Consider the following 27,606-nt stretch of genomic DNA (forward strand, 5'->3'; position numbering starts at 1 on the left):
AGGGCATGCTACCTTCAGATGGGCTTTGAGGAAATGTGGGGCTTTAACCGACAAACAATAGCGCTCTTGCAAATCGCATTAGCTCAAGTCATTTTTGTTGCGTTTCGGGAAACGAAAGAAGTCAGAGCGGATCCTTAACAGTATTATTTTGCGCATGTGAAGACCAGAGAGGGACGAAGGAGGAGAACAAAATCTACAGACTCGCCCGACTCCCAAGTGAATAATTTGCAGGTAAGCCCGGGGTGCCGTTCCTGACACTGGCTGTTAGCATTAGCCGGCTGACTAGCATAGCATACCGTTAGCCAGCCACACGGGTCAGTTAGTTAAGTACAGAAAATGTATTTCGGAAATTTGGCACTCAATAGCATTTTAACAATCCAAATAGCCTGCTCCATCTTCCTCTCCAAACACAGTCATTACCCTAGCTTCACCGGGTTTATTAAGTTAGCATGCTAGCGCCTACCGTTAGCCGCTCACTCTATACCGTTAGCTGCTCAGTCTGTCCTTGTGCCGTACATAAACGGCAGGTTAACGGTCCTGTCAGCTAGCTTTAACTTATGTGCTGTGTCTGGGAGGAACAGCAGGACACATCGGTAATGCTGTTTTTATTAAGCGTAGATGTGTATTGATATGCGTATGCAACTTTGAGTTCACCGCGGCCGCAGTCAAGACATGTGTGAAACGAAAAGCCCAGTCACTGGCTGGGGACAGGTGCATGCTGGCTAGTTGGTTATTTAGCATTTTTATGCTAGCCACGCCGCAACAACTCATATTGTCAGCTTGTGTATTTTTATGCAGGGGGTATGGAGCCGCTAAAATAAGTCAGGTGCACTGAGTTAGCAGGGTCGATGGGTTCATTTATAAAAACTGTTATCAAGCCGCCTGTCTGTACCCTGCTGTACGTCAAGTGAACCAGCTGCCTCCCGGTTGACCTGCGTATCTGTCGTACCACACATCAGACGTAAAGGTTACTGGAGTTCATTCAAGTCTGCGGCTCTTCCAGCCAGTGCTAACTTTAAGCTCGAGCCTTAATTTTAAACCAACGAGGCGAACAGAACCTGACGGGCAAGTAATATTACTGTGATGATTCCTGACAGTTTGTGCTAGCAGTGTTTTAAAGGATGTTTTGGTGTTTTGCCAGTGATCATCAGAAGGCTGTGACTGTACTTGCATTATGCAAGAGGAAGATGTATTCTCATGATAGTTGCTGTCCACGTAGTTAAATAAGACAACATATGGCTAGTCCATTGACACAGCATTTGGCTTGACTGACTTAATTATGGTTATTAAATGGGAATATGATTAGGGCTGGGCAATATATCAGTATCATGATATGAGACTAGGTATTGGATTTTGGATATCATGATATGATATGGTACAAGTCTTTCTGGGTTTTAAAGGCTGTGTTGCAGTAAAGTGATGTAATATTCTAAAGTTGCCTACAGTAGTGTAGCAAATATTGAGGTTTGTGATAAAAAATAATGTGATATTTGATTTTGTTCATATCACCTAGCTCTTACTTCACCAAAGGTTCAGTATTCTAAACCTTAATAAAATTCTTTGAGTATTTAAGCAACATTTACTTAAAAGTAGTCCTTGTGCTGGAAAATGGGTCTTGACAGTGTTTTACTATCATAATAATTCTTATGGATTAATATTACTGCTGCATTAATGTGTATGTCACATCTTATTGCTGTACATGATTTTTGACTAATTTATATGCTGTTGGGTATTTTAATCCACAGCCATGCATCATATTCCATAAGATCATGAACTGAGAATTTATAGTATGTTATTTTAGACAAAATATGTATTATTCAGATTCAGTAAACTTAATTGCTATCTCATGGTAATATAACATTACCAAACACAACATAAAATCATATACCTATGAAAGACTCATACATAATTACAAGTTACAATAATACACAAAAAATCAGATAAATATATTGTATATTTGCAGAATAACCTAACAATACAGAGATATTATTCAGAAGCCATATTTCTCAGCGCTAATATGTATTTTCACTCCCTGGTTGATGTTGTAAAGCTACTTCTTAGGTGTATCTGCATGCATCAGACCTTGAAAGGGGGATGTGTAGACTGCTTTAGTTCTGGACAGTACTAGTGATTAATGATTATTGTTATAACATTAGTTAATATGTAAGATATATGTTTTTCAGTTATCTGATAAATGACCAAGACAAATAGCCACTTATCTAAATCTGTTAATTTGCTGTTGAGAGAATTACCACTTGACCGTGTAATCTTTTCAGCATAATCATGACTTCATCCTGCTGACCGCAGGGACTCCTAACAGCCATTTGTCAGTGACTCAGATAAAACCTGCAGCAAACAATAATTATGACTCAAAATGTTTCAGTTTAGAACTTGGTGATAAATCTGTCTGGTTGACAAGAGGCAGACAACTTTCCTCTGTATATGTATGTTCACACATACACACACAGATATAGATATAGTATGATATATGTAGACACACACATTGAGGCGCTGACACCACTGCTCTTTATAAATATGTGTATGTGTGTGTGTGAACTATAAATAAAACACACACAATACATAAAAAACTGCACTGACTCAGTTTTTCAGTAAGAATAAGTCAGTCTAATTTTACTTTAACAATCCCTTCAAATTCTACTTTATTTCAAAAGTCTCTGTAGCATTTTTAATGCAATGGGACAGGACTGTGTATATAGAGCTGCAACAGTTAATGGATTGTTAAATTTATCTTCCATTATTTGAATCATCTGTATATCTGTTTGAGTCATTTTTTTAAGGAAAAAAGTTAAAATTCTCTGTTTTCAGCTTCTTAAATGTGATTATTTTTCTTTACCTTTTGATGACAGTAAACTGGATATCCTTTGGTTGTTGGGCTTTGGGAAACACTGACTAATCTTTTTCACCATTTTCTGATTTTGTAGACTAAACAAGTATTTATGGATTAATCAGGAAAATAATTGACTGATGCATCCCAGTGTCTAAAAGTGTCAAACTAAGTACAATGTCAATGCTTTGGCCTCATAAATGCAAGTGCATATTCAGAGACTTGAATGTGTTGCAATGATGTCCAAACTGCAGCATCTACCTCAAAACTTCTCTGATTGTATATCTGAGTCAGAGGTCATACAAATGCACCTGTTAATGGAAGAAACTGTTCAAAGTCCAGTGACATGTGACTGTTTGCACATAGTAATCTGCTGAACTGTTTATCAGTTAATCAAGTCAGAGTATTGCCCTATAGGACTTTGAGGCATAGAGTGCATGCTAAGATAAGCCTTTATCTAAGCAGTGCCATCTTAGAGGGTAATCCCACCCCAGCAATGTGTAATTTTATTAACTTCCTTTGTGGCAATCTGGTTGATCTCAAAGTAACTTTGAACATTCATACTCGAGCTGTCTGGCAGTTACACCCAATAACCCCTCCACCTCCTTTTTCAGCCCCATTATATTTTGCTGACTACAACAAGAAGCACCTTCTGTATCCTTGAGCCTTATCAGTCATCATGGCTTGCTTATGGCTACATCCAGAGCCCAGAGGGAGCTTTGAAATGGGTTGTTGTGACCATGTTTAGGTTAGGTTGAGTGATGCAAGGTCATTCTACATCAGTCAGCTTAGCTCTTTACTGCATTTGTGAAATATTTTCTTTGCTCTCTGTGATAAACCCCTCTATAAAGGCTGTACACACATGTAATATTTGAGTAGTTTCCACGATCAAATCACACTTTTTTCAAAATTATTTTTAAACAACTGTTGAGATCACACTTCTTAAAAAGTGAGAGAAAATTCTCTCTTCACTAAGGTTTCCCATCCTATAATCTTTCGCTGAGATTATTTACTCTGAGACACACCCAACAATTTTTGAAATACAGCTTGATGTTTTTCTTTACAGTGCACCCAAATGTTAAAATCTGTATTGTGTTTTTAATAGTTTTTGGAAGATGGTAGATGGCTACACAGACAGTATGTGTTACTAGGGTCAATGAATTGCTGGTTTTGGTCTTTTTGTGGGATGTGTTGATAATGTTAAAAAGATCTAATGAAGTCACTACTATAATTCACTGAGTGTGTTGGTTGTATTATTGCCATTTACGACTTTGAGTCTAAAGATGAAATCATTACTGGTTTCATGACAAACTACAATTACAGCCCAGATGATTAGTATTATTGCCTTAAATTTGAATTATCATTAAATTATGGTTGAAAAACTCACAGTAAATACTGTACAGCAACAGTCCCTCAGATACAGCATACAGTGTGGGTTTGTTTTGCATCAATGAAAACATTGAGAGCTTTTCAATAAAAAGCTTGAATAAATGATTTCAGTTTGTATCAGTCCTTTTTGAATATTTTCAGCCCATTTAGACAATACCATGATACAGATGACTATGATAGTTGTGGTCCCTATTATTGTAATCTCTTGCCATGACAGTGAAAACTTCTGTTTACTGTGAAACTGTGAAATCCCATGTTAACCTGACTATGTTTAAATTAAATCTTGTATTGTCATTTGTCATGTAAGTTTCTGCTTTCTGGCCTGTGTGTACGTGGTCATGATCAAAGGAAGTGAATGCACTTTCAGTGTTGTTTTTTTAACCTGCTAAGAGCAACACCAAGAGGAACTTTAGGATGTTGTGGTGTTTAGTGATGTGGCTTTAAAATATCACACATGACCTAACAAACAAACATTAGAGACCCCCTTTCTGCTGGTAAACATGACATTTTTTGTTTGCAGAGCTTAGGTGGAGGCAGAAAATTTCCCTAAACACATTCATTTACAGTAGCTTGAACGCCTTGTTGGCTCACCTCAGAAAATCAGAGATTTTCTGAATATTTAAAGTCATTAGTCAGTCGTTACTTGAAAAAGTTCACATGAACAATGAAACCAGACCGACTGTCCCACACACTCTCACTCAATGGATGGACAAGCTTTTCCAGTGCCATAGAGTTGGACGATTGGACGAGAATATCAGCGATTGGCTGTGTCCATCTCCAGTTGTTTTATTTAGTTAATTTAATGGGCTGCAGAGTGATAGGTGCTGCTACAGCTCAGAGTGCTGGAGGAGCACTAAGTGCATTAAGTTCGGCGGGACAAGTGAGAGGAAAACGGCCTGTAGGAGCAGACTATCTAAAGATTGATTTTGACCAAACCAGTGTTAGTGGTTGTTGTGACAGTAGGAACTAGACAAGACTACTTCTGTGAGTTCTAGTTTGTTCCTGTCTGTCGAATTCATATTAGAAAGTTAAATGCAGAGATGATGGGTTATATTTTTGTAGTTTAATAAGGAAAAAAAGGTCTGAGAATATTTCCTTTCTTGACATATTGTGAGTTCATTTTGTTTGTTTTGTTGAGGTTCATGCACGTCTCCAAGGTTTCGTCTAATGTGGTTTAACCATAGTTGTCTTCATTTCAGTTTTTCCTCTGTTTCCAGCTAACACTGTGACATAATTATGACGTTGGACCAAAAAGGGTCTTTTACTGAAGTAATTATTGAGGGTTCAGCAGCACAGTGGTGCTATGTGCAGGAGCTCTTCATGCTTTGAAACATGAATGACCTTCATTGTTCAGCCATCACAATGTATTTTTATCTCTCTGTTTATATTTGGCTTTAATGCCCAGTGGTAAGGCCTCAGGACTGTACTCTAACCTTTGACCTATTTGCTTCATAAAACACTTGAGTTTATTTTTGCATCTCTCTGCCAGCTTGTCTGAACCATGTTTGACATTAGCTCTGTGTAGGAACCCAAAGGCTTTTGCTGGCTTGCCTACTAACCCTGTTTGTCATCTCTGTGTGTCTGAGCAATACAGATCTGTTGTAAATAATTTACAGTACCTGAGGTCCTGTCAAGAGGAGAGGGCGAGGATAAATAACGCTGATTTCCAGGCTTTGGGTTAAATCATCCCTAATTATACTTGATCAAAGTGAAACAAAGCACAGCTTACATGAAGACGATACAGTGTTTCCCACAGGTTGAGAATTTGCTTGTGGGTGACAGATGGGTTCGGTAATAAACTGCTCAAACAGAGGTTTATGAATAACTGTTTACTGCAAATGAATAGCTACTCAGAATAAATAAATATATTTATGTCAACATAAATAACTGTTTACACATTAAACAACATTTTCAGTTTTCAAAGTTTCAAAGTCTTTTTAAAAATAACTATGTTATAAAATACATTTCACATTTTCAAAATAAGTTCAAGAGATCAAAACACTTTAACTTTGGTTTTGGTCCAGAGATATTCTCCAAAGTCCTCTGTCATGTGCCTATTTGCACAGTTGGCATTCCTTGTTGGAACATGTAATTTTCCTTGCCTTGAGGGGAAAAAAGCATTTGTAACGCCCGTCTGTATGGGTAGGCTTCAGAGTCAGGTCCATTTATTGAGGTTCTGAGGCATGCAGCCAGGTGCTGTCCTGTCAGCTTGTTTCTTAGGTCAGTTTTGACCTGAAATGGAAATGAACCTATGTAACAATTTTGAATACTACCATTTTGAAAGACGGCATTTGAGGAAATTTACAGGAAATTTGCACATTGTGCTCGTGTGTGGTTGAAAATCACTTATACCCTGCTCATTTGCTGAGAAGTTTTGCTCACAGTTAATGCTTTGAACACAGACTGTCTGAAATCACTCACGACTCATTATAAAGTACACTTCTTAGTGACTTTGCATGTTGTAGTGCTGTCCAAATGCATAGTGAGGATTATACACCCTATATAGTAGGCTCAAAGAATCCCACAGTGCATTGTGGAAAAACAGCTGATTGTCAGTGTTTTTTTTCCATCACCATATGTTGAGCTCATATATAGTCCTCCAGAAAGTGAGTTGGGAGTAGTGAATGAGCAGTGTTGGGAGTATTGTGTTACCATAATTCCACTATATTTAGCAGTTATTAGACATGTAGCCTAGCTGATTACTTTTCTTCAATTCATAACTCAATTACAATGACTGAAATTTAAATGGACTTGTTACTTGTTACTGTTCTTCACAGTTTACAGTTCAGGCACTGTGAGCTCGCTTTTCATCATAGAATATAAACTGTTCATCACATAATTATATATTAACTACTGATGCACTGCTTGGTTAACATATCCAGCATCCTGTGTGCCCTCCTCCACTAAGTCTTACCGTTTAAACCATCGTTGCTGCCCTCTGGTTAATGACTCGTATTAGTGATACTAGCTACAATGATAGATACAAATTTGACAGATGTCACCCTAAAGTAATATGGCTGTGTGTGCATTAATAAGAGAGTAAAATCAAACATTTAAAGGTAACGCAGAAGTTACTTTCCCTAGTAACTAATTACTTTTAGAATGTGGTAATTGGTAAGATAATTCAGATACTTTTGAGAAGTAACTGTGACTAATCATTTAATTTCAGTGACTTGCTGAACACTGAATGATTTCAGACACAAACTCAGTTAGTGGTATTAGTGGCTGAGTTGTTTAAGGAAACTGTTGTTCTTTCTTTGAGGTTATCACACCTACCCAATAATAGGTGCTAATAACAGGTGGCCAATGGCAAGGTGAGGCAAGAAATTCTACATTCTGATTGGTTCCTTGGGCGTAACAGATGCCATTCTGCTAACTCCAGAGTGGTATGGGAGAGCCCAGCCTTCTTCTTTGTTAACGTTAATTAAATGTGACATATCCAGGGTGCCCATAGCCTGCTAATCAGCACTAATCTGATCCACTGGATTAGAGGATGGGAATGCATGTAAGACACTGCTTACAGTAGGCCTACGTGTGTGAGCCTCCCCCCTTACAGACGTGAGCCATCAGTCTTCCCTAGCATTCATTAGTGGACTTGAGTAAGAATCCACAGGGGCCTTTGGGAGTTTTTTGGGGCTTCTTTTTGCACTTGTTCTCAATAGAGATCCATTCTTTTTGGTGATTTTTCGGGTGATAACAAATTCTTTGGTTCTCAATAGGGCTGATTAGGCAGTTCTTCCATCAGGATCCTGAGTCTGGCTGTGTTCTTGCTGCCATCATCATAATCTCCCTCTTTCGTTCTGTGGGATTATCATGGCTGTGAAGCCGGGCAGCCTGTGACTGTCCACTGCTCTGTGCAGGCCTTTTCTGTATATTTTTATTTTGGCTTTAGTTTGGTGAGGTACCAGGAGCCAAAATGCTGAACCAGGGGGCTGTGATGATCTTCACTGGGATCTGTGGGGCATTGGTGGTCATGGCAATGGCCTACTATGTCTACTGGTAAGTTAAATGCGAGAGACATGACCTGGCTAGGCTAGAATGGGCCTTCCCAAATTTATTTTAAAGGATAGAGAAATCAGCATAGCACTTTAAAGCATAGCCTAACTCAGCCTATCACACTGGTAAGTGAAGAGACTTTGCAAGTCAAATTAGGCTTTTACATTTACTTGATTCATTCGACAAAGGTGTGGTACCTGAGGTTTGCTAGTATTTAGTTGATGTATTTTACTGTACATTGAACAGTCTTTTATCATATCAGAGACCCCTAGCAAGCAGTGGTCATTTGTCAGCACAGAAGCTGTATTCAGGTGATGCAGAGCAGAAGCAGCTGTCCAGCCTTAAGCAGCTTTAACCCAGTCAGTGGCTCTAATCTTTCCTCCAGGCTGAGTTGGGTCACAGGTGGGCCCTGCACCCACAGCGAAGTGAACCTCCACTGGCTGTTGTCATGGTCAAACCCAGTGTTAGTTTCTCCGAACTTCTTTTATTCCATCTTTGTTACTGAGACTATTGAAACCTCCATGCAAGACAAATATGCAAGACAAGAGAGCACCTAACCATCACACCACAGAGAAAATTTGATTTGTGTGATAATGTGTCACAGTAATGGTTGTTTTAAGGTCAATAATGGTGATATTCTGATTGGGTCTGGTGAGTGAGTGGAAGTGTGTACAATTTCATGTAAATGGGTTTTTTTTTTGCTTGTTCTTAATACTGAACTACTAACCTGAATAGCTGAAATAGAGCACTGATCCAATCAATCACATTTGTCCTGAGCACCAAACTATCGTTTATGTACGACCTTGGATGTAGAGAAAGATTTAGGGTATTTAGTTGTTTGTAGTAGTTTATATTGTGTTTTTGTAAGGCTTTGTAAGATGTATATTGATCTTGTTACTAATGTCTTCAAAAACACCTAAACCTATGATGCATGAGAAATGTCTTATTCACTCCCCTGTTCAGTTGGTCACCTATTAGTTAGGGCTCGTGGCATTGCTTAAAAATAATATCTGTATTTTTAAGATGTATACATACATTTTTATATACACATTTCTCTAAAATAACATACTGTACATTCTCAAATAGTACAAAAATATGATCGTCTTATGGAAAATGATGCATTGTTGTAGATTCACTCACCCATCAGTATATAAAGTAGATGAAATGAGCACAACTTTAAACACCCACAGCAGTAAAATGCATCATACACAGCTGCAATATTAATCCAGTAACATCAGATGTAATAGTAGCGCACCTTTAATAAAGTATGGCATGCAGAACATTGACTTGTAGTGGGGTATTTACAATGTGGGGTGTTACTGTAGTACTTTTGGTTTTGTAAGCCTTGGTTTTTGAGCCTTCCCCTTTACAGAAGGTGGGCCTGTGGGTTATCTGTGTGACCGAGGTCTAGAGGGGTTTATTGTGAAAGCGAGCAAGCTAGCGTGCCGCTATGAGTTGGGCTACAAACAGCCTTAAACCGAAGGTCTTTCAGGTACTTTTCAGAGCTGGAAGCTGCAGGTAGAGTAGCAGACTTGATCAGATGATTGATCTTGTTTCCTCGTGATACCTCATAATATCACAGTTACTCATAGCTGCTAACTAGCTAAGTTAGCTTTTCACGGACCAGCTCTGCTGTGAAGGAGACAGGAAGACACCATAGTAACGTTAGATGAACAGGGACTTTTTATTTCTTTTCTGTGGCAGCACACACAGCCTTCCAATAACTATTACACTGCGATCTGAGCTGATATACACACGTTATGGTTGTCTGAACTAAAGTAACTGCCCCTCAGCAGTGATCAGTGGAAACATTGAAAACTTGGATATAACAATATGGTCATCTGTTTTATGGCACATTAATTCATTCTCGATTATAACCAATATAACTGATATATGACCCAGCCTCACTTTAAATGAAACAGCAGAGCAGCTGCCCATCACTTAACTTCTGTAACAGTCTATATTAGTTCTTCATTTTAGTGTCTTCATCATCTGACTGTGAAAATTTGATGTTTACACATCACGGAGAGTGAAAATGTTCGTCTGGCTCATAGTCCAGTGATTAATATCTTAGCGCACCACAGGGTGTCTCTCCTGCCGAGTGGTTGACAGCACTGTCTGCTGAACACTAAGCCACGCTGGACAGCATGAGAGAAAGTTCTGTGAGCATCTGGTTAAAATGTACTTTAGTCGACTGCATTGACAGTCAGTATAGGAGCTGAGGACGTCGTGGCTCGCGCTGTCTGGTGTTGCGCTGCTCCTACTTTCATCATGGTTAGTTTTGTGGCTAGGCCATTTTGAGACAAAACTATTTGTGAAGTTTTCAGCCTTCCATCCTATACTGTTTCTCTTGCCATGCTTTGTGTACAATGACGCAGTAAAAACGAACAAAAGCCAAGTTGACTAAAAGGTCTCCTCATTTTAGAATATGTACAGCTCTTAATTTGAAAAGCAGCAGTCAAACAAGAATGTGCTCAAGAGATTTTTTGAAATGAAGATGTATGAACTTGGTTCCACTAATATTCTCTTGAGAACTTGGGTGCCCCTTTGACACCAATTCTCAAAGCACATATGTTGACTGCTGTTCGTTAGCTGCCTTTTGTAAAGTGAAGATATATTTAGAGGTGACGTGAATGCACATTAAGTTATTAGTAAGATGCCCTTTGCTCAAGGCACTGTGAATCAAGGCCTCCATTTCTCATTCAACTCGAGCGAAAATTTACGGTCATTCTGAGTTGAATAACTCAATGAATTTCCCAAGGCAGGAGCAGAGAGAAGAGAACTTGGAGGAAAATTAGAACAAAGGTCACAGCTTGTCTGAAAATCTGTCTGAACTGTCACACACAGAATTGCTGTTTGTTGCCACAGCAGAAGTTGGCTGGGGAACCATTTGCTGCTTGTGGCCAAACAACACAATGTGAAAGTTGAATGTTTTCACTTTTTTCAGGAAGTTTGAAGTCTCCTTTGGTAGATATTCAGAAAGTACTGATGTGAATTGAAACCATTGGCCGATTGTAAAGCAAAAAAAAAAAAAAAACAAACAAAAAAAAAACACCAAAGCACTAAATACTTGGCTTGAAGTGATCTTATTGTTCTTCCAAGTTTGCTTAGTATTTTTAGAGTGAATTTATAAATGAAACAAATGGAAACAAATGGAAACAAAGTACCTATGAACTGATAATTGGCATGAATAACATGATGCCCCTCTTACCAAAAACAAATCAAAATAATTAAAAAAAAGTTTTAACAGTGGCCTACAGCAGTGGTTTGCAACCTATTTGATTATCCCCATGATAATCAGGTGGGTGTCAGTGACCCCACAAAAAATCCATATTGCAGAAAGGCAGGGTAATATTACTGAAGCTTGGTGGGAGCTCTGTGCTCGGTTAGAAACACTAGCACCTTGTGTTTTTCAGTCAATGGAGCTGCCATTCCCCACTCTAACATACAGCCCTCGTTTTCCAGCTGTTACATTAGCTTTTTTTTTGCATTTTACAAAATGCAGTTGTTACTTTTTGCAAGTTTATAATTTAAATCATTAATGAGGTGGCGGTTATTTTTTGAGGCCAGCTTGCCTCTTAGGTTGAGACTGAGAGTTGCCTCCTGGTCCTCATTCCACGTTGCTCACTATAATATTTTATTTTATTTTCCAGAACCATCTGGTGACCTGTGGAAATTATCATACGACCCACTTGGGGGTCCCAATCCCCAGATTGATAGCCAGTGGCCTACTGTATCAAATGACACTCTCAACAAGTGTATTTACCTTGTGTGCATTGCTGGATAATCCTATCGCAAGCAGGGTTCAGCATTAACCATGAGCTGAACTGATGGCCCGTGGCCACATAAAGTTCCTCTGTGGCCACTTAATATCGTGTGTTGGTTGGCCACCAAGTTTTATCCCCATACCGTGAGCCTTCACCAACATTACAGTTCCACAAACATCCCAATTCTTTTGTACATTTTTGTCCAAAACAGCAAATAGCACTTGTTGCTGGTTAGCTACTGATATGTTGGGGCTTTTGCAGGGTAGGTTTACTAAGCCTACTCAAACTAACCGCTAACATGAACCTTACAGAGGAAGCAAAGACACAAAGGGTGGAAGATGAAACAACAAAATGGCAACAAAAATTCAGGAGTAAAAGGAAGCAGGTTTAAGTGTCTAGAATATGACGCATCTAAAGGCGCAATGTACTGCATTGTGTGCCACCAGTTTCTCTTGCTAGCCAAGAAGCTTGTTTTCATTGGAAACACTATCTTTAGGAAACACCCCATCACATTTTAAGGGAAAAATGGACAAAGCAGTTCAGGAAGGCTGTTTTAAGTGTGTTAAATAGCCTTTTCTGTATTGTTCTTGCATAAGTTTACACCAAAAGTGTACACTGGCTAGCAGGTTTAGGGGCTCGGTGGCCCATGGGTCCAGGGCTTAATAGCCTCAATCTCTGCCAAGCATGAATGTTTCACATCATCTTTGAGACAACAAAGTAATAAACTTTTAAGATTTGAACATTTACCGGTAATTTCCATCAGGAAGTGTAATATCTACTGTGAAAACAGAAGACTATAAATGACAAGATGTAGGGGAGAGGTAAGTATTTTTTCCACCTCTCATTGTCATCCTGGGGCAAAGGTTTAAGCTTACTAAATAGATTATACTGCCATCAATTTGTTTATAAGCTTGTTGTTATAAACAAATACAGGAGAAAATCAGGTTGAGTGACTTTCTTGCAACCAAAACAGATCACATGCAGCAGTTGTTCACCACACAACATCCTCTTTGATTCTTTAGTGTTGTAACTTGCCACCCTTCCAAAATATGTCATAGGAGCTACTAGTGAAATGTGCAATAGTCTAACTTTACTCCTCACAGTCACTCTCTCCTGCTAGGAACAAAGTTCATATCTGTAACATGATGCAGAGACAACTGTTGATGACTGTAGATAATCAGATCCATCAGGCAATGCACACATGCAGTATTTCAACACTTCAGCATGTCTTAACTGCAGAGGTTTAGACACATTTTAGTGTTCATTTGCCCAAGAGACTGGGCTGAAGTTCTGGGGAGGTGCATGTAAGATTTAATTTCCTTCCTTTCACACCCAGGCCAGTTTCTTATTCTGTGTATTGTGTTACAGTGTTTAAGAGGGATTGATTGCACTGGAGAAGTCTTGCTGCCTGTGCCTTGTATGTTGCTTAATTTAAGGTTGCTTAGTTACTTTGTCTTTAACTGAGATATTACTTTGAGGCAATATGATGCAGCCTTGAGGTAAAGGATGTCTGAAAATATAGTTGCATTGTTTGAAAATTGAGGCGTGTTTCTTTATCCATATTTTTTTTTTGTCAGGATAGATGAAATCCTCAAGGTTAAGAATGTTTTTGTCTGTTTTAGGAATTTCACTGTCATATATTTCTGTTTCTGTTGTTTCACTTGTGAAAAAATAGATGTTTGGAGAAACAAGAAAGTAGTCATAACAGACAGCATGTGAACAAGAGAGTATCTGTGGTTGAAGACTGTTATGCCAGTGTGACACGCAGGCACACAATGTTTCTGACTCTCCCTTGTTGTCTAGCATGCAGGCTGTTGTTCTAAAAAGAAAAACACCAGACGGCCTCTTTTTTTCGCTGGTTTGCTGACACAGTTGTTGCAGTGAATGCAGGTGACTGTACATATGTTGATGGTGCTAGCACTGCCCAGTTAATCATTGAACTGGGCAACAAAGACAAAATCAAATAGAACATCACAATGTTTTTGAGCACATACCTCTATTGATATTGCAACAATATTGTACACAGCCCTCGAAAATTAAGGTTGTCCCATTATCCCTGGGACAATAAAAATAGCACCTGGGTCACAAAGATATGGTGTGTGGGACGATTCTGGGACAGTGGAGAAACTTTTCATTACAAATGAATTAATTACAAGTAATGTGTCATGGCATATATCATTTTAATGGTTAGGTGATCAAATTCAAAACGTGAGGTGGCACCAGCACAAGCTTAATGCATGCCACTGTCATGGTGTTTAAAATTAAGTGAATAAAAGTTTTTACATGTTCAAAGTGTGGATGTAAATGTGTGTTGCCTTATACCAATCAGACACAGGTTTGCTTTTGCACACATTTATTGATCAAACAGTTAGAGAGAAAAATTAAACAGAAACTCAACAGTTGATTGTAGAATTCGGGGCAGTCAGACGATGAGATTTTGCATAAATCATCATTAATAATGTAGATGTAATGACTAAGCCGATAAAGGAAAATAATAGAATAGTTAGGACACTCTGGTAAGTTCAGAAAATGATATCAGTTTACTGTAATACAGCCTTTAAAACCAAGAAAAGAAACAGTTATGCCTTATCAGGATATAATCAACTATGTGTAGTCTCAAATCATGATATTGATATAATATCAAAATGTTGCCCAGCCCTAGTTAATCATAAAATAACTGGGAGCACAACAACATGATTTTACATTCTCCAAATGAATTAAACTCTATGGTGTGCAGTATTGATGCTGTACTGTTAAAGTGTTTGTTCTGGTGAATCAAATCATTTGCAAATCAAGACTGGATCTTTATTTTATTCATTTGTTTTATTGTATATGTATTTGAGACCCTCATTTCATGTTTTAATGACATTTAGTTTTGTTTTGTTTAAAAATACTTTTGAATAGATAATTCTCTTTTTGTTTTTGCCTTTTTTGTCTTTAATCAATAGGACAGCTGAACTGAGGACAGGAAAGAGGGAGATAGAGTGCAGGAATGACATTAAGCAAAGGATCTTCCATCTGAGCAACCAGGAGACTTTGATAGTTGATTCTGTCACTAAAAAAGAAACTTATAATGTAATGTAAAGTTATTATGTAAGACAAAGCAGGTGGAGGCCCAGGCATCAGTCCTGAAGTGGATTGGGTGTCCACAGATGCCACTGCAAAAGAACAACTCAGATTAGGAATGTTTCTCAGAACACCTTTAAGCTGGCTTGACCTACACTTTAATGGGCTTTGGTGCAGATGTGGGAACAGCCCATTCAAGGCTGGGCACATGGGTCTGCGCTCACCCCAATGGGCACTCACTGATAGTAATTGTCACCTTTAACAACAATGCCTGATATTTTTGTGAAGCGTTATGGTGACAGTGCTCAAACAAGCAGAGGACCAGTACATAGTGTAATGCGAGATGTTCTCGGCATCTCGGCAAACGGCATCTAATGGCATCTGGCCTTGTACAAACTATAAATGTATTATCTGTGGAAGGAACCTGCATAATAACACATCCGTTTTCCAATCCATCCATTCTCCATTACTGCTTATTCTTATTCAGCATCACAGAGGGGTGTGGCCTTTCCCGGCATGCTTTGTACAAACATGGAAACAGCCTGGACACGTCCCCAGCCTATTGTAGTCCTGAGAATCAGGCAAACACAGGCACATCCTTACCTAGGGACAATTAGGTGTTTCCAGTTCACCTGTGTTAAATGTGTTTGACTTGTTGGAGGAAACTGGAGCACCTAAAGGAAACTCAAACAAACACAGACAGAGCTTTAAACTTTACACTGGCAAACAACAGCCCAGAAGAGATAAACAGAAAATTCTTAAATCTTAGAAGCTGGAACCATCTGAAATGTATTAAGCTTTATGGAATAGTTTGACTTACAGGATGCAGTCTGTAGGTAAGCCTGCTATTGGTTGACTATTTCAGGTGGCGTTCTCCTCCCCTTATGCTGTCTTTGTGTTGTCGTTTTCAAAATCCTCATCGCTTCAAGAAACAACTTCTGAGCTAACAACGTACATGTGGAAAATGGCATGTTAACCTAACCTGACCGCCAACAGTAAGAATGTAAACAAGCTAGCAGCTGCTGCCTTTTCTTTACTAGGGATTTATCTGTTTTAAGTCCCCTTTCTCCAGCACCAATACAGCCTCAACTAAAGATTATTCAATTATTTTCTTGATAAACCGATTACAGTAGTTGTTTGGTCAGTACAGTAGTGAAAAATGTTGATCAGCGTTTCCCGAAGCCCAAGATGATGTCCTCATACGTCTTGTTTTGTCCACAACCCAAAGATATTCAGTTTACTGCCATGGAGATGTAAAGAAACCACAAATATTTGAGAAGGTGGAATTAAGGAAGTAAAATGGCATGCTGGACAGGTAAATCTGGCAACACAGCTGCTCAACTGGGCAAGTGGTAAAAAAAAAAAAAGTTTTTTAAATTTTAGTTTTAAGGTATTTTGATCATTGATTAAGCATTAACGTAATTCTTCATTCAAAACAGCGGGAAATACTGTTTTCAGCCTCTAGAATATGGAGAGTTCCCATTTTTCTTCATTTGTTATCATATTAAACTTAATCTGTGGGTTTTAGACTGACAAAACACACCATTTAAAGACATGACCTTGGACTTTGAAAAACTGACATGGATATTTTTCACAATTTCCTGACATTTTATGGAGGTTAAACATAACAATTAACTGTATTTTTTACTGTTATTAGGTAACTGCTAATAAACAAAACAATTTGTACATGGGAGAGTAGAAACTGTACGAGTATCGATGCCCAGCGCTAGTTGTGCATAACATGTGGACATGTGCTTCCCTCTGCCTCTTTGCTCAGGGCAAACCAAGAACTTCAACAAAAAAAGTAAAACCTCAATAATCACACTCCTTATCAAACCAAGTGTGATTTTTCACAGCTGTGATGTCACAGTGTATGGTTCGTGAGAACGTGAAATATGTTTTTAAAGAATTACTTACAAAACTCATGTGCTACAGTATGAGACATGCTGTTGCAGGATTTAAGATAAGATAATTCTTTACTAACTCCACAACAGAGAATTTTGCATTGTTACAGCAGCAAAAGGGATAGGATACAAAGAGAAGCAACAATAAAAAAGTTAAACAGTAAACAGAAAAATGTGCAAATATGTATACAAGATAGACCAAAGGTATAAATAGGATTTCAACAAGATAAAATAAATTAATGTTCTGAGCCTGTTTCCTGTTTATTCAGTATGAACAGGAAGCAGACCCAGTGGTTAAAACTATTTGCATGTTTTATGTCAACTTTCTAATGATACTAGGAATAAAAGAGGCTATTTCTGACTTGTCATAAACTAATACAGTTCAGTCTGTCTGATGAAACATGCATGGTGCACTTTATTAAATTTGACTATAATGACACTGCACAGTAGCCTTTTATGTTTTGTGTCACTTCTGTCACTGTTACATCAACCTCTGTTCTGCTTTCTTCATCAGGTCTGTAGTATTGGCTGAAGGACCGTGTAAACGCGGCTTGTAAAAGGATCCACCGTGGTAAGAAACACCGCTGTCTTTTTAAATTTCTGAAAGCATGTTTGTGTGCACAGCAACAGACCACATCCTTTTGTCTCCACTGTTCCATCAGTCTATAATTGTTCGCCCTCCCATTATTTTTACCCTTGTGCTCTTTTGTTTCCACATCTCTCAATGAAGTTCTTTTCATTAATGGATTCTGCCCTCTCTCAGGTTGGTCGGAGTGTATAGAGAGGAGCCTACTCAGCTCTCCAGGCTCCTCAGTCATGGCTCTGTTGGCCTACCTGAAGAGCCTGTTCATCCTGCAGTTGCTGATGGGCTTTGTGTTTGTGGTGAGCGGCCTCATCATAAACTTCATTCAGCTCTGCACCTGCATCCTCTGGCCGATCAACAAGCAGCTCTATCGCAGAATCAACTGCAGACTCTCCTACTCCCTCTGGAGTCGTGAGTAGATGAAACTCCTACATTGTTGCTAGTAGTTATATTTTTCTTTCATGCAAATGCCAAGTTTCATATTTCAAAACATATAAATAAGAAAAGGCAGCAGGTAGTGTCGCACTTGACCTGGCCACCTGCTGAGCGCATGTCTGAGAGTCAGTCTCCTTTTAGCGCTGAGATAAATATGAGCGCACAGCTGTTAAATTCTCCACAATGTCACCAGGTCCCCACTGTCAATGACAGCAGAGCAGAGGAAATATATGCCTTAAATAGATCTGTTTGAGATAAAACTACAGTGTTGCTAGTTTCTATTAGCACATTAATGAATGAATTCCTATTATGTGTTAGCATTGAGCTAACAGGCTACATGTTGGTTTATATATATATATGTGTAAATGGCCACATTGGTTAGTCAATCCTAGGTGGAAGTAGCACAATTGGCTACTGACTAGGGCTGGTATATGGTTTAGAAATAAGATCTCTATTTCTGGGCCATTTCACAATATATCTGAATATACACATTTCTTTAAAATGACACTGTAAATTCTCATACAAGGCTGGGCGATACAGACAAAATCACATTATTGCAGGAACAACTATTGGTGCTGGGTGCTAAAAGCATCTACCATAAAGAAGTTTCTCAGAGGGGATTCCTGAAGACAAAACTGTCTCAAATTGGGGGTCTGTGGTCTAATGAGCATCTGTTGTGGTCCTTGACTATAAATGATGAAATGTGCTCTTGATGTGTTGTTGCCTCTGTGCAGAGCTGGTGATGCTGCTGGAGTGGTGGTCGGGCACAGAATGCACCCTATACACCGACCAGGCTACGGTGGACAAGTTTGGCAAAGAGCATGTCATCGTCATCCTCAACCACAACTTCGAGATCGACTTCCTGTGTGGCTGGACCATGTGTGAAAGATTTGGCGTCCTAGGGGTCAGTAATGTAGCAAAATATGACTGTAATTCAAACCCCCCTCCCATCTTTACATGATTGAATTAATGCTCGTCAACATGAGATCCTGCTCTTAACGACCAGGTTGGACTTCAATCCTGATTGTGAGAAAATCCAAGCTTCATCATTAAAAACACATGCCTGTCCTCCGTCTCTAGAGTTCAAAAGTGCTAGCCAAACATGAGCTACTGAAGGTTCCTCTGATTGGCTGGACCTGGTACTTCCTAGAAATAGTCTTCTGCAAAAGAAAGTGGGAGGAGGACCGAAAGACTGTCTTCAAAGGGCTGACCAGGCTCAAAGACTATCCTGAATGTATGTGGGTAGGTACACATCAGATATTCAGTGTTTGTTTGTCTTCTGGCATGCCTGTGCAAGCCTAGTAGTAGTAGTCACCTGTGTGTAAGATTCATTTTCATGCTGCTACACATCCATTTGCGCAAATACCAGTTTGTGTGTTTTTGCAACTGATCAACTGTAGCCCAGTTTCACAATCAAGATTATGAAATATTCACTCAGAAAAGACTGATGTGGAAATTCTGGTTTATTACATCTTGAGCTTAGTTTCTGAAGCGTATCCATCATCTTACTGGTTTTGATCACTGTACTCACGAAGTCTGCTGATGAGATCACAGAGAAGAGAAACAAACTGTCAAACCAGTTAATTTGGCTGTACAATAAAATGTGTAAATCAAGTGATGGGCCTCTGTTGCTTACAGTGTCAACATTAATCTGAAAATTGATTGAATATAAATTGGCTTTCAATTAAAAAAAAAAAACAATATGAAGATTTCACCTTGGAATTAGAATAGGCATTTTTCAGTTTTGTTATGTTTTATTATGAGGGTCATAATTCAATATTAAATAGAAAAATGATCGAAATAAAAGTATAAACTTTCAATAATCAAAATCAAAAACAGAACTGGCAATTCTCTCACCATTTTTTTTCTCTCCACCACTACCTATTTGTGCATGCAACAAATATCAGGAAAAAAAAATGACACAGCATAGCTTAACAGCTGTTACATCACACTTAAAACTATAAAGATGATCTTTTTACTCAAGAATTTGAAAACTTTAATTGACCTTAAAATCAAAAGTCAAATTAAATTGTGGATTAGGACAATTGTGACACTCCTATTGATTAATAATCCCTCATTCTATATTGAACAGGAATGAGTGCACACAACTACGGCAAGTACAGGAGGTCAAACAGGAGGTCAAACAGGAAGTCAGCCTGTGGCCCATCTACATTGTGCAGTATGGGTCATGATGTTACTGGCTGCCTTTGTTTTCTTTAGTTTTTGGTCCAGTTTGACTAATCTGAGAATTTATAAAAAGCTGTACGATTGTGTCATGGCTTGTGCTTCCAGATCTCAGCTGTTCACTTGGTGAATACAGTGTTATTACTACCAATAAAAATGACGGCCAAAACTTCAAAAATAAGATCCAAGTTGTGATGAAGAACTGGAATTAAATGATTTAAGAATAATCCTAGTTTTACAGGGAAAAATATGAGGGAAATCTGATGCTACCCTTTCACCCAGTTTCTCTTAAGTCGGTTGATCTTTGTGAAGATATACGCATGAGTTCACTGAGTGCACCAGCTGTATTTAAAGTCTCTCACCAGGAGGGTGTGTGTTTATTCTTTTTCATAAAACCTCATGAACTGCACTCTCCACTGTGCGTAAACAGTCTGAGGAGGAGGATTTCACCCTGCTTTGGGAGTCAGAACAGCTTCTTTCTGTTTAAATCAGCAAGTGTCTGACATTCATGGCATCTTACCTGGAGGCAGCAGGTCCTGCTGTGTGACTGAAGGTCAGGGCTCAACAATAACTATTGCCTGCTTGCCTAGGGCTAATAAAATGCCATGTTGGGCTACTGAATCTTACAACTCACCTGCCTGACTGGGAAAGTGATAAAAAAGAATTGACTTAGTCAACTATTTTGATAATTGATTAATTGTAGTCATTTTTCATGCAAAAGGGCAGAAACTGTTGTTTCTAGTCTCTTGAATATGGAGAGTTCTTGCTTTTCTTTGTTTATTATCAAAAGACTTGGACTCTGAGAAGCTGGAATGGATATTTGTCACTATTTTCTATTTTTCTATTTTATGAATGTTGCAGCCCTAAATTAAACATAACAGTTAACCTTAGTCTTAGTCTAACCACTAATAAATATAACAACTTGTGTTGTGTGGGCGAGTAAAGGTTTTCTTTGGGCAAGTAAATTTCTGACCCAGTTACCTGATGGGCTAGTGAAAAAAACACATTCTCATTGGACCCTGCTAAGGTGTGAAGCACCTTGAGTTACAGATTTTCACCGTGACTCAGCCAACTGAGATTAGGAAGATCAGCAGTTGAGCTAATTACCCCTTAAGTCAAGCATTAGGCCAACGCTAATGACATAGTTTGTATGTGTTCAGATAAACAAACTAAACACTCATTAGTAGTTTTCATCTACCTATCAAGGTAAGATAGTAACTTTATTATGACGTAGTGTTACTTTGAGGTGAACTTGATCTGTAATTCAACCAAGCAGAAGTAGGGTAGTGAATGGGACAAGAGAAAGGAGGTCACCTCAAGTCTGTGTGATTCTTCTTCATAGGTGTGTGTGTGTGTGTAGGTATTAACCCAGCTCTTCTCCCTCCGCAGTTTCTGCTGTACTGCGAGGGCACCCGCTTTACAGAGACGAAGCACCAAATCAGTATGCAGGTCGCAGAGAGTAAAGGCCTGCCCAAGCTCAAATACCACCTGCTACCCCGAACCAAAGGATTCACCACGACGCTGCAGTGTCTTAAAGGCACAGGTAGAGTCTACAAACACACACATACACACACACACAAAGTTAATCATGCTCTAAAGTAGAGATGGGAGATATGGCCAAAACCTTCTATAATTTTATGTCAAGAAACAATACATTTTCTGCAAACTCAGTTAAGAAATGGTTACAATAATTGTACCATATTTTTTGTTTTATTTGAAGCTAAACGATGTCCCCACAATAGAAGTCGCATCCCTTTTAGTTAACGCGTTCCTCTCCCTTATCTTTGCTTGGTTGCAATGCGTCCTGCTCAGTATTTATATTCTAGTCTTCTGAGGCGACTGGTAAACCAGCTTAGAGGTCAATTACAGCCACCAGCTGTTGCTCTCGTGTCACTTGAGAGCGTTGTAAAGCAGTCCTGCTGCCCACATTACATTACCTTGCGAAACAGCTGGACTCCAGAGAATCCAGTCCTGATTTGCCACATAGCCTGCTCAACACATACAACAAAGGCACTTATGGTTGGGTAACATTTGGGTTTTTTCTAGTACCAGTGATAAAACCATACTTGGTGCTGGTAACAGTGACTGAACTGACGAAGCACAAAAAGGCAAAAGGCTTTTGTGATTGCAAAGATGAATATAGAGTTGACATTGAACAATATATTCACTGTCAAGCTGCTTAACTTTTCTTGAATATATAAATACATAAACATTTTTATATGTAATTTGAGTTTACCTTTATTTCACAAGCCAAGTCATTAAGAACAAATTCTTATTTACAGTGGCAGACAACAGCACCAGGCAACACAGCAAGAGAACAAGAGTAGCATACACATGCAGCTAGACAAACGAGCAATGTAACAAGAGTGGACAGCAGGCGAAGGAGCAACTGCAGAGTTTAATATTTAATATTCCATAATTCTGACCAAACCAAATCTGAAATCAAATCTGAAACAGTTCTGACTCTTCAAATTTCATTAATTTTTTTCTGGTAGAGTTAATTAAAAAATACTTCACAAACAGACTTTGAATCTGTCAAATCAGATATTATTATAGCCATCGTCTAATATCCTCCAATATAGACATGATAGGCTGATATCCATCATGTATCTATCATGTAATTTTGAGTGAAATAAAGCCCAACTTTAGATTGTTTAGCTTTGCATTTTAACTGTGTTTAAGGTAGCTACTGGTACCTGCTGCTGGAGCCATGTAGAGGGAGTTTTGCTGGGTTGGTGATGTGTTTATGTCTGCACCACACGGCAACTAATCTTAGCCGACAGCTCAGGCATGTGGCAAATGAGGTGAAATAAGGCACCACAATCTGTGTGTGCAATTCAATCCAATACTGGCACCGGATTTTGGTACCCAACCCAAGGGACACTAAGGTATAGCTCTGCAGTGGAAACTGTATTGTCAAATCTCTACTGGTGGACTATACTGGTGGATATTGTATTGATACTCTGATATGAGACGAGATACCACTGTTATTATTATTATTTTTCTTTACTTGCTTAGTCATTATATCCACATAATTGATGGGCAGTTCTCAAAACTCTTATTTTATTAATATCTTGTGAACGCACCAATTGTCCTCCCTACAATATTGCTGCAATATCAATAGACAAATTATCATATTTGATTTTGTCCATATCACCCAGCCTTAATGTTTGCACCATTTGAGAATTTATGGTATGTTATTTTAGAGAAAATGTGTATATCAGGATCTATATTGTGTGTCACAGAATAGCCTAAAAATACTGAGACATCATTTATAAGCCATATAAGCCAGTCCTACTCAAAACACTTGAGTCTTTTGTTCTTAATCTGTCCATTTCTCTCTTACAGTAACTGCTGTGTATGATGTGACTCTCAACTTTAAAGACAACCAAACTCCCACTCTGCTCGGCATCGTCAACGGAAAGAAATACAAAGCTGACATGAGCGTAAGGTGAGTGTCACTGATACCCTCCATTTACGTTTGAATCATCAGTTATATTGTAATAATGATGCATTACACTGCCAGATGTACCGAGTTTCTTCAAGTGGAAAATGTATTTTAAACCTTTTGGCCTCATACCAGCTGCATTTTTGTCCCATAACAATGAAAGAGACAGTGAGAGAGTGCTCAAAATGTTGGCCACTTTCCCAGCACGTTTATGGTTTCAGAACAATAACTCTGATGACCTGGGCACTCCTACTGAGATGGAAACAGAATGGGATGTCTCTCACTGATATGCCTGGGAAAGCGTGTCTTTTTTTCTGGACAGCACAACGGGATTAAAGAAATGCAGAAGAAAAACAAGGACAAGAGTACTGAAGGGTTTTTTTTTTTTTCAGCTAACATGGTTGAGTAGATTCTGTGGATTTAGAGACTGAAATCACTCAGCACAAAATGTAATCTATGGTGCAGAGTGGGAGAGAATTTTAGCCAAGGGAGCCCCCTGGTGGTGAGAAACTGCCATAACAGGACACAAGTGATGTATCATCAGTTCTCTTTCTGTCTGAAAGGAACCAAAAGTGTCTTTCATCTTGATTAGATCAATCATAAATGTATGTTACATCTCCTTGTCCATCATGTTATGATTTGAGAGTCTTACTCTTTCATACAGTTTTAGCTGAATCATTTTTTGTGTCTCTTTTATTTGAAAATAAATCCTTTAATCAGGTTGCAGTGCCAATTAGTGATGACTGAAGAATATGTAGAACTTACCAATGGTTCTTTTAGGTTGGTTGATCATGTTCCATTCTTCATTTTTCACTTCACTTTTCTCTCTCTTGCTGTGTGCGTGATTGTCTTTAAAGACTTAGAGACACATTACAGTTAGGACTGAAGCTAATAGTTATCTTCGTTATCAATCAATCTGCAGTCTTTTCACGAATGCTTGAATAATCTTTTATAAAATGTCCAAAAAATGTGAAACCTGCCCATCAACATTTCCTGTAGCCCAAAATTACATCTTCAGATTTGTAATTTTGTCCAGCCAACAGTCAAAAGCCAAAACACTCTTCATGTACCCTCATAAATGAGAAAAAACCTCAAGCAAGTCCTTACATTGAAGAGTCTGGAACCACTAAATGCAAAACAACTGAAACAATTAATTCATTATCAAAATAGTTTGCAACTAATTTTCTTTCTTTGTTTATGAGAGTTGTAGTTCCTTCATTCTGTCAGGATTTTTTTTTTTCAGATTTGTCTCTGGTAAACAACAGCAACATCTTCACATTAAAATTTCCACATCTGGGAAACAATGTCCCTCAACTGAAACTGCATGTCACAATTGATGGACTAAATTTCAGTTAACGATTTGAGTACTGGGTGACCCGCTAAGCCTGTTCCACTGTGGGTCAGTGTTGTTGTTTGTATTTTCTAGTAGTGTTGTAATGTATGGACTGTCTAATCTTTCTAAAGTCTGTTCCCAGTTCAAGAAGGTGACTGTGCACTTTTCTTTATATTACAGTGAAAATAAATTCATTCCTATGTATTTTTTTTTTACTCTGTCTGAACCAGACGGTTCCCTGTGGAGGACATCCCAGATGATGAGCAGGAGTGTGCAAGCTGGCTGCACAAGCTCTACCAGGAGAAGGTAAGCTGAGGATAGACGACATTAAAGGCTCAATCCGTAGACAAAATGTAAGGAGTACCCACCACAAAAATATACAAAAGCACAATATGTAAAAGTGATTGACAGGTCTTTTGGTACACTAGATCAAACTAAAAGTATTTCATGATAACAAGTGCTGTGAAACAGATTACAAAACAATTAACTCCCGAAAAATAGAAAAACACAAAACCACAAAATTTTGCCTTTTACACTTGACACCAGTGCACAAAGTATTTACCAGCAAGCGCTGTCATTTTTGACTAAATTAAGTCACATTTAAAAGTAGATGCTCCATCAGAGTCACTCACTATGTAGTTACTATTCAAGGTGGTTGTTTTTATGTGTGCCAATTTTTTAAAAGTCTCAATGTAACAGTTGCGTGTTGAGTGCCAGCGTGGCTACAGGTGCTTAAAAAGTCTTAAATTCATATTTACTTTTAGAATCCTTTAAAAAGTATGAAATATTCCTAAATTCTGCTTGGTAAGGTCTTAAATATTTGTTTAATGCTTCACTAATCACTTCATCATCTGAAGTGATCAATCAATACATTCCAAACTAATTCTTCTTCTCGTCCTGCTCAGGACGCCCTGCAGGAAACGTACAACAAGGAGGGCAAGTTCCCCGGACCCACAGTAATCCCACAGCGCAGGCCATGGACGCTGCTAAACTTCCTGTTTTGGGCCACCCTGCTGCTCTCGCCCCTCATCAACTTTGCTTGTGGAGTGGCCGTCAGCGGCTCCCCCCTCCTCATCATTGGTTTTATCATCTTCCTCATCATAGGTAGGTAAACTCTGGAGGCAGTGGTTCTTTAAAGGTCGGGTTGTATGAGGTATTTATCTATAGTCAGCGTATTAGCTACAGTAGATGCCGGTCAAAGACGGTAACAAAACATATTTTATCAATTTAAAGATATAATCTGAAATGTTGTCCGAAAACAAACAATATATAAAGTCATATAAACATGATCCCTTTCATTCATCCCTAATAACCCAGTGGAAGTGTGTTGGGAGTGTTTGTTTCTACACATTTTTCTCATTGTTTCACTGTGCTCAGGATGTTTCACCCACACAAAACGTTGGTTATTGACATCCTAATATATAATGCAAACTATACCTTTAACCTGACCTGCTGAAGACACAGTGATGTTTAACATTTGAATAGTAGCTGTCCTCATTCACTCTTTTTCTCCTCCTCTGTTCTCTCCACAGCCTCCATAGCTATTCGTCGCCTCATAGGGGTCACAGAGGTGAAGAAAACAGGTTCCAGTTACGGCAACCAGGAGGCCAAGAAACAAAACTAAAGTGTGTCACCCCCCCCCCCTCCCCTCCTCCTCCGTGTACGGCCGTCTCCGTACTGCGGTGTCTCAACCCTACCCAACTCCATTCTCCTCCTACTGTTGAGTCAGTCGGCAGGCCGCGGAGGAGACCCAGCTGTGAAAACATAATAGAGACCAGAGTTAGAGATACTAATGGCACTAGAGTGTGAAAGGTCAGGGGTTCAAGCTCTCTGCTGAAACACAGAACATCAGGAGGGGGAGATGCAGTCCTGTATTCTCCCGCATCTTTCTTAATCCAGCTAGCGACCCACTGTCCCCATCCAAGTCCCATTAAATCCCGGTAACACAAGGTTAAGCTCCTAGCCTGTCTCGAGGTCACATCGGACCCATTTCCTGCTCTGAGCGACCTACCTACACTTCCTGTCACCTGTCATCAGCCAATCAGGGAGTGGCGACGAGCTCATTCTTTCTGCCCACAGAACACAAGCTGATCTTTTTAATCTTAACCTTCATCCAGGAGCAGCGTGTCCCCGCAACATGCAGGACATCTCCCTCCCCGTTTTTCACTAAGTGGGACTTGTAATGGGAACCGGTGCCTTGAGGCCCAGCCTGGTTTCCTTTATCGTGAAGGGTCATTTCACCCAAAATCACACAACCTTCACCATTAAAAACCATCAAGGTGTCAAGCCAGACGCATGGTTTGGGTTTGATAGAGCCTCCAGCTGCCACTTCTGCTGCCACACCAGTACGATGTAGGTGAATAAGATTTTATTCATGGTGTTCAAACCACTGTAAAAGTATATTTGAAAAACTTGAACAGCGTTGTGTCTTTCCAGGAACAATGTTTTGGTTGCTCTCAATAATTTAAGACTGTTTTCATCTGTAATTGTGTCAAATGTAAAAAAGAAAATGTGAAAACTGATCACATTGACATCACTGGATTATCCAAGTAGTAGGCATGTTGTTTCTGGAAATAGATATTGCTTTTGAGTTTTTTAGTTCAAATAGTGAGTAGGAGCCATAGACAGTATACTAGATTGTTTGAAACCTATTGAA

The 27,606-nt window shown here is 39.0% G+C and overlaps 1 protein-coding gene across 3 annotated transcripts; it reads left to right on the forward strand.

The window, feature by feature from the left end:
- Positions 1–27,606, forward strand: agpat3 (1-acylglycerol-3-phosphate O-acyltransferase 3). Of its 3 annotated transcripts, none has more exons than XM_084725433.1 (10): positions 1–231; positions 17,482–17,538; positions 17,731–17,961; positions 18,720–18,889; positions 19,066–19,227; positions 21,559–21,712; positions 23,518–23,620; positions 25,181–25,256; positions 25,856–26,054; positions 26,483–27,606. In XM_084725433.1, exons 3-10 carry the CDS (start codon positions 17,784–17,786, stop codon positions 26,572–26,574), a joined length of 1,134 nt encoding a protein of 377 aa, XP_084581559.1. In that variant the 5' UTR covers positions 1–231; positions 17,482–17,538; positions 17,731–17,783; the 3' UTR covers positions 26,575–27,606. The 3 variants fall into 3 exon arrangements, with proteins under 3 accessions (XP_084581559.1, XP_084581558.1, XP_084581560.1); XM_084725432.1 differs by lacking the exon at positions 1–231 and adding an exon at positions 929–1,065; XM_084725434.1 differs by lacking the exon at positions 1–231 and adding an exon at positions 7,959–8,233.

This window comes from Lutjanus erythropterus, chromosome 8, assembly GCF_056507025.1.
Source record: "Lutjanus erythropterus isolate fLutEry1 chromosome 8, fLutEry1.hap2, whole genome shotgun sequence".
Lineage (NCBI taxonomy): Eukaryota > Metazoa > Chordata > Actinopteri > Lutjaniformes > Lutjanidae > Lutjanus > Lutjanus erythropterus.

Coding starts and splice junctions, on each gene's coding strand:
- agpat3 (XM_084725433.1), top strand. CDS start 17,784: ATGGCTCTGTTGGCCTACCTGAAGAGCCTGTTCATCCTGCAGTTGCTG. Junction 23,621..25,180: donor AAAGCTGACATGAGCGTAAG/GTGAGTGTCACT, acceptor TGTCTGAACCAG/ACGGTTCCCTGTGGAGGACA. Junction 25,257..25,855: donor ACAAGCTCTACCAGGAGAAG/GTAAGCTGAGGA, acceptor CGTCCTGCTCAG/GACGCCCTGCAGGAAACGTA.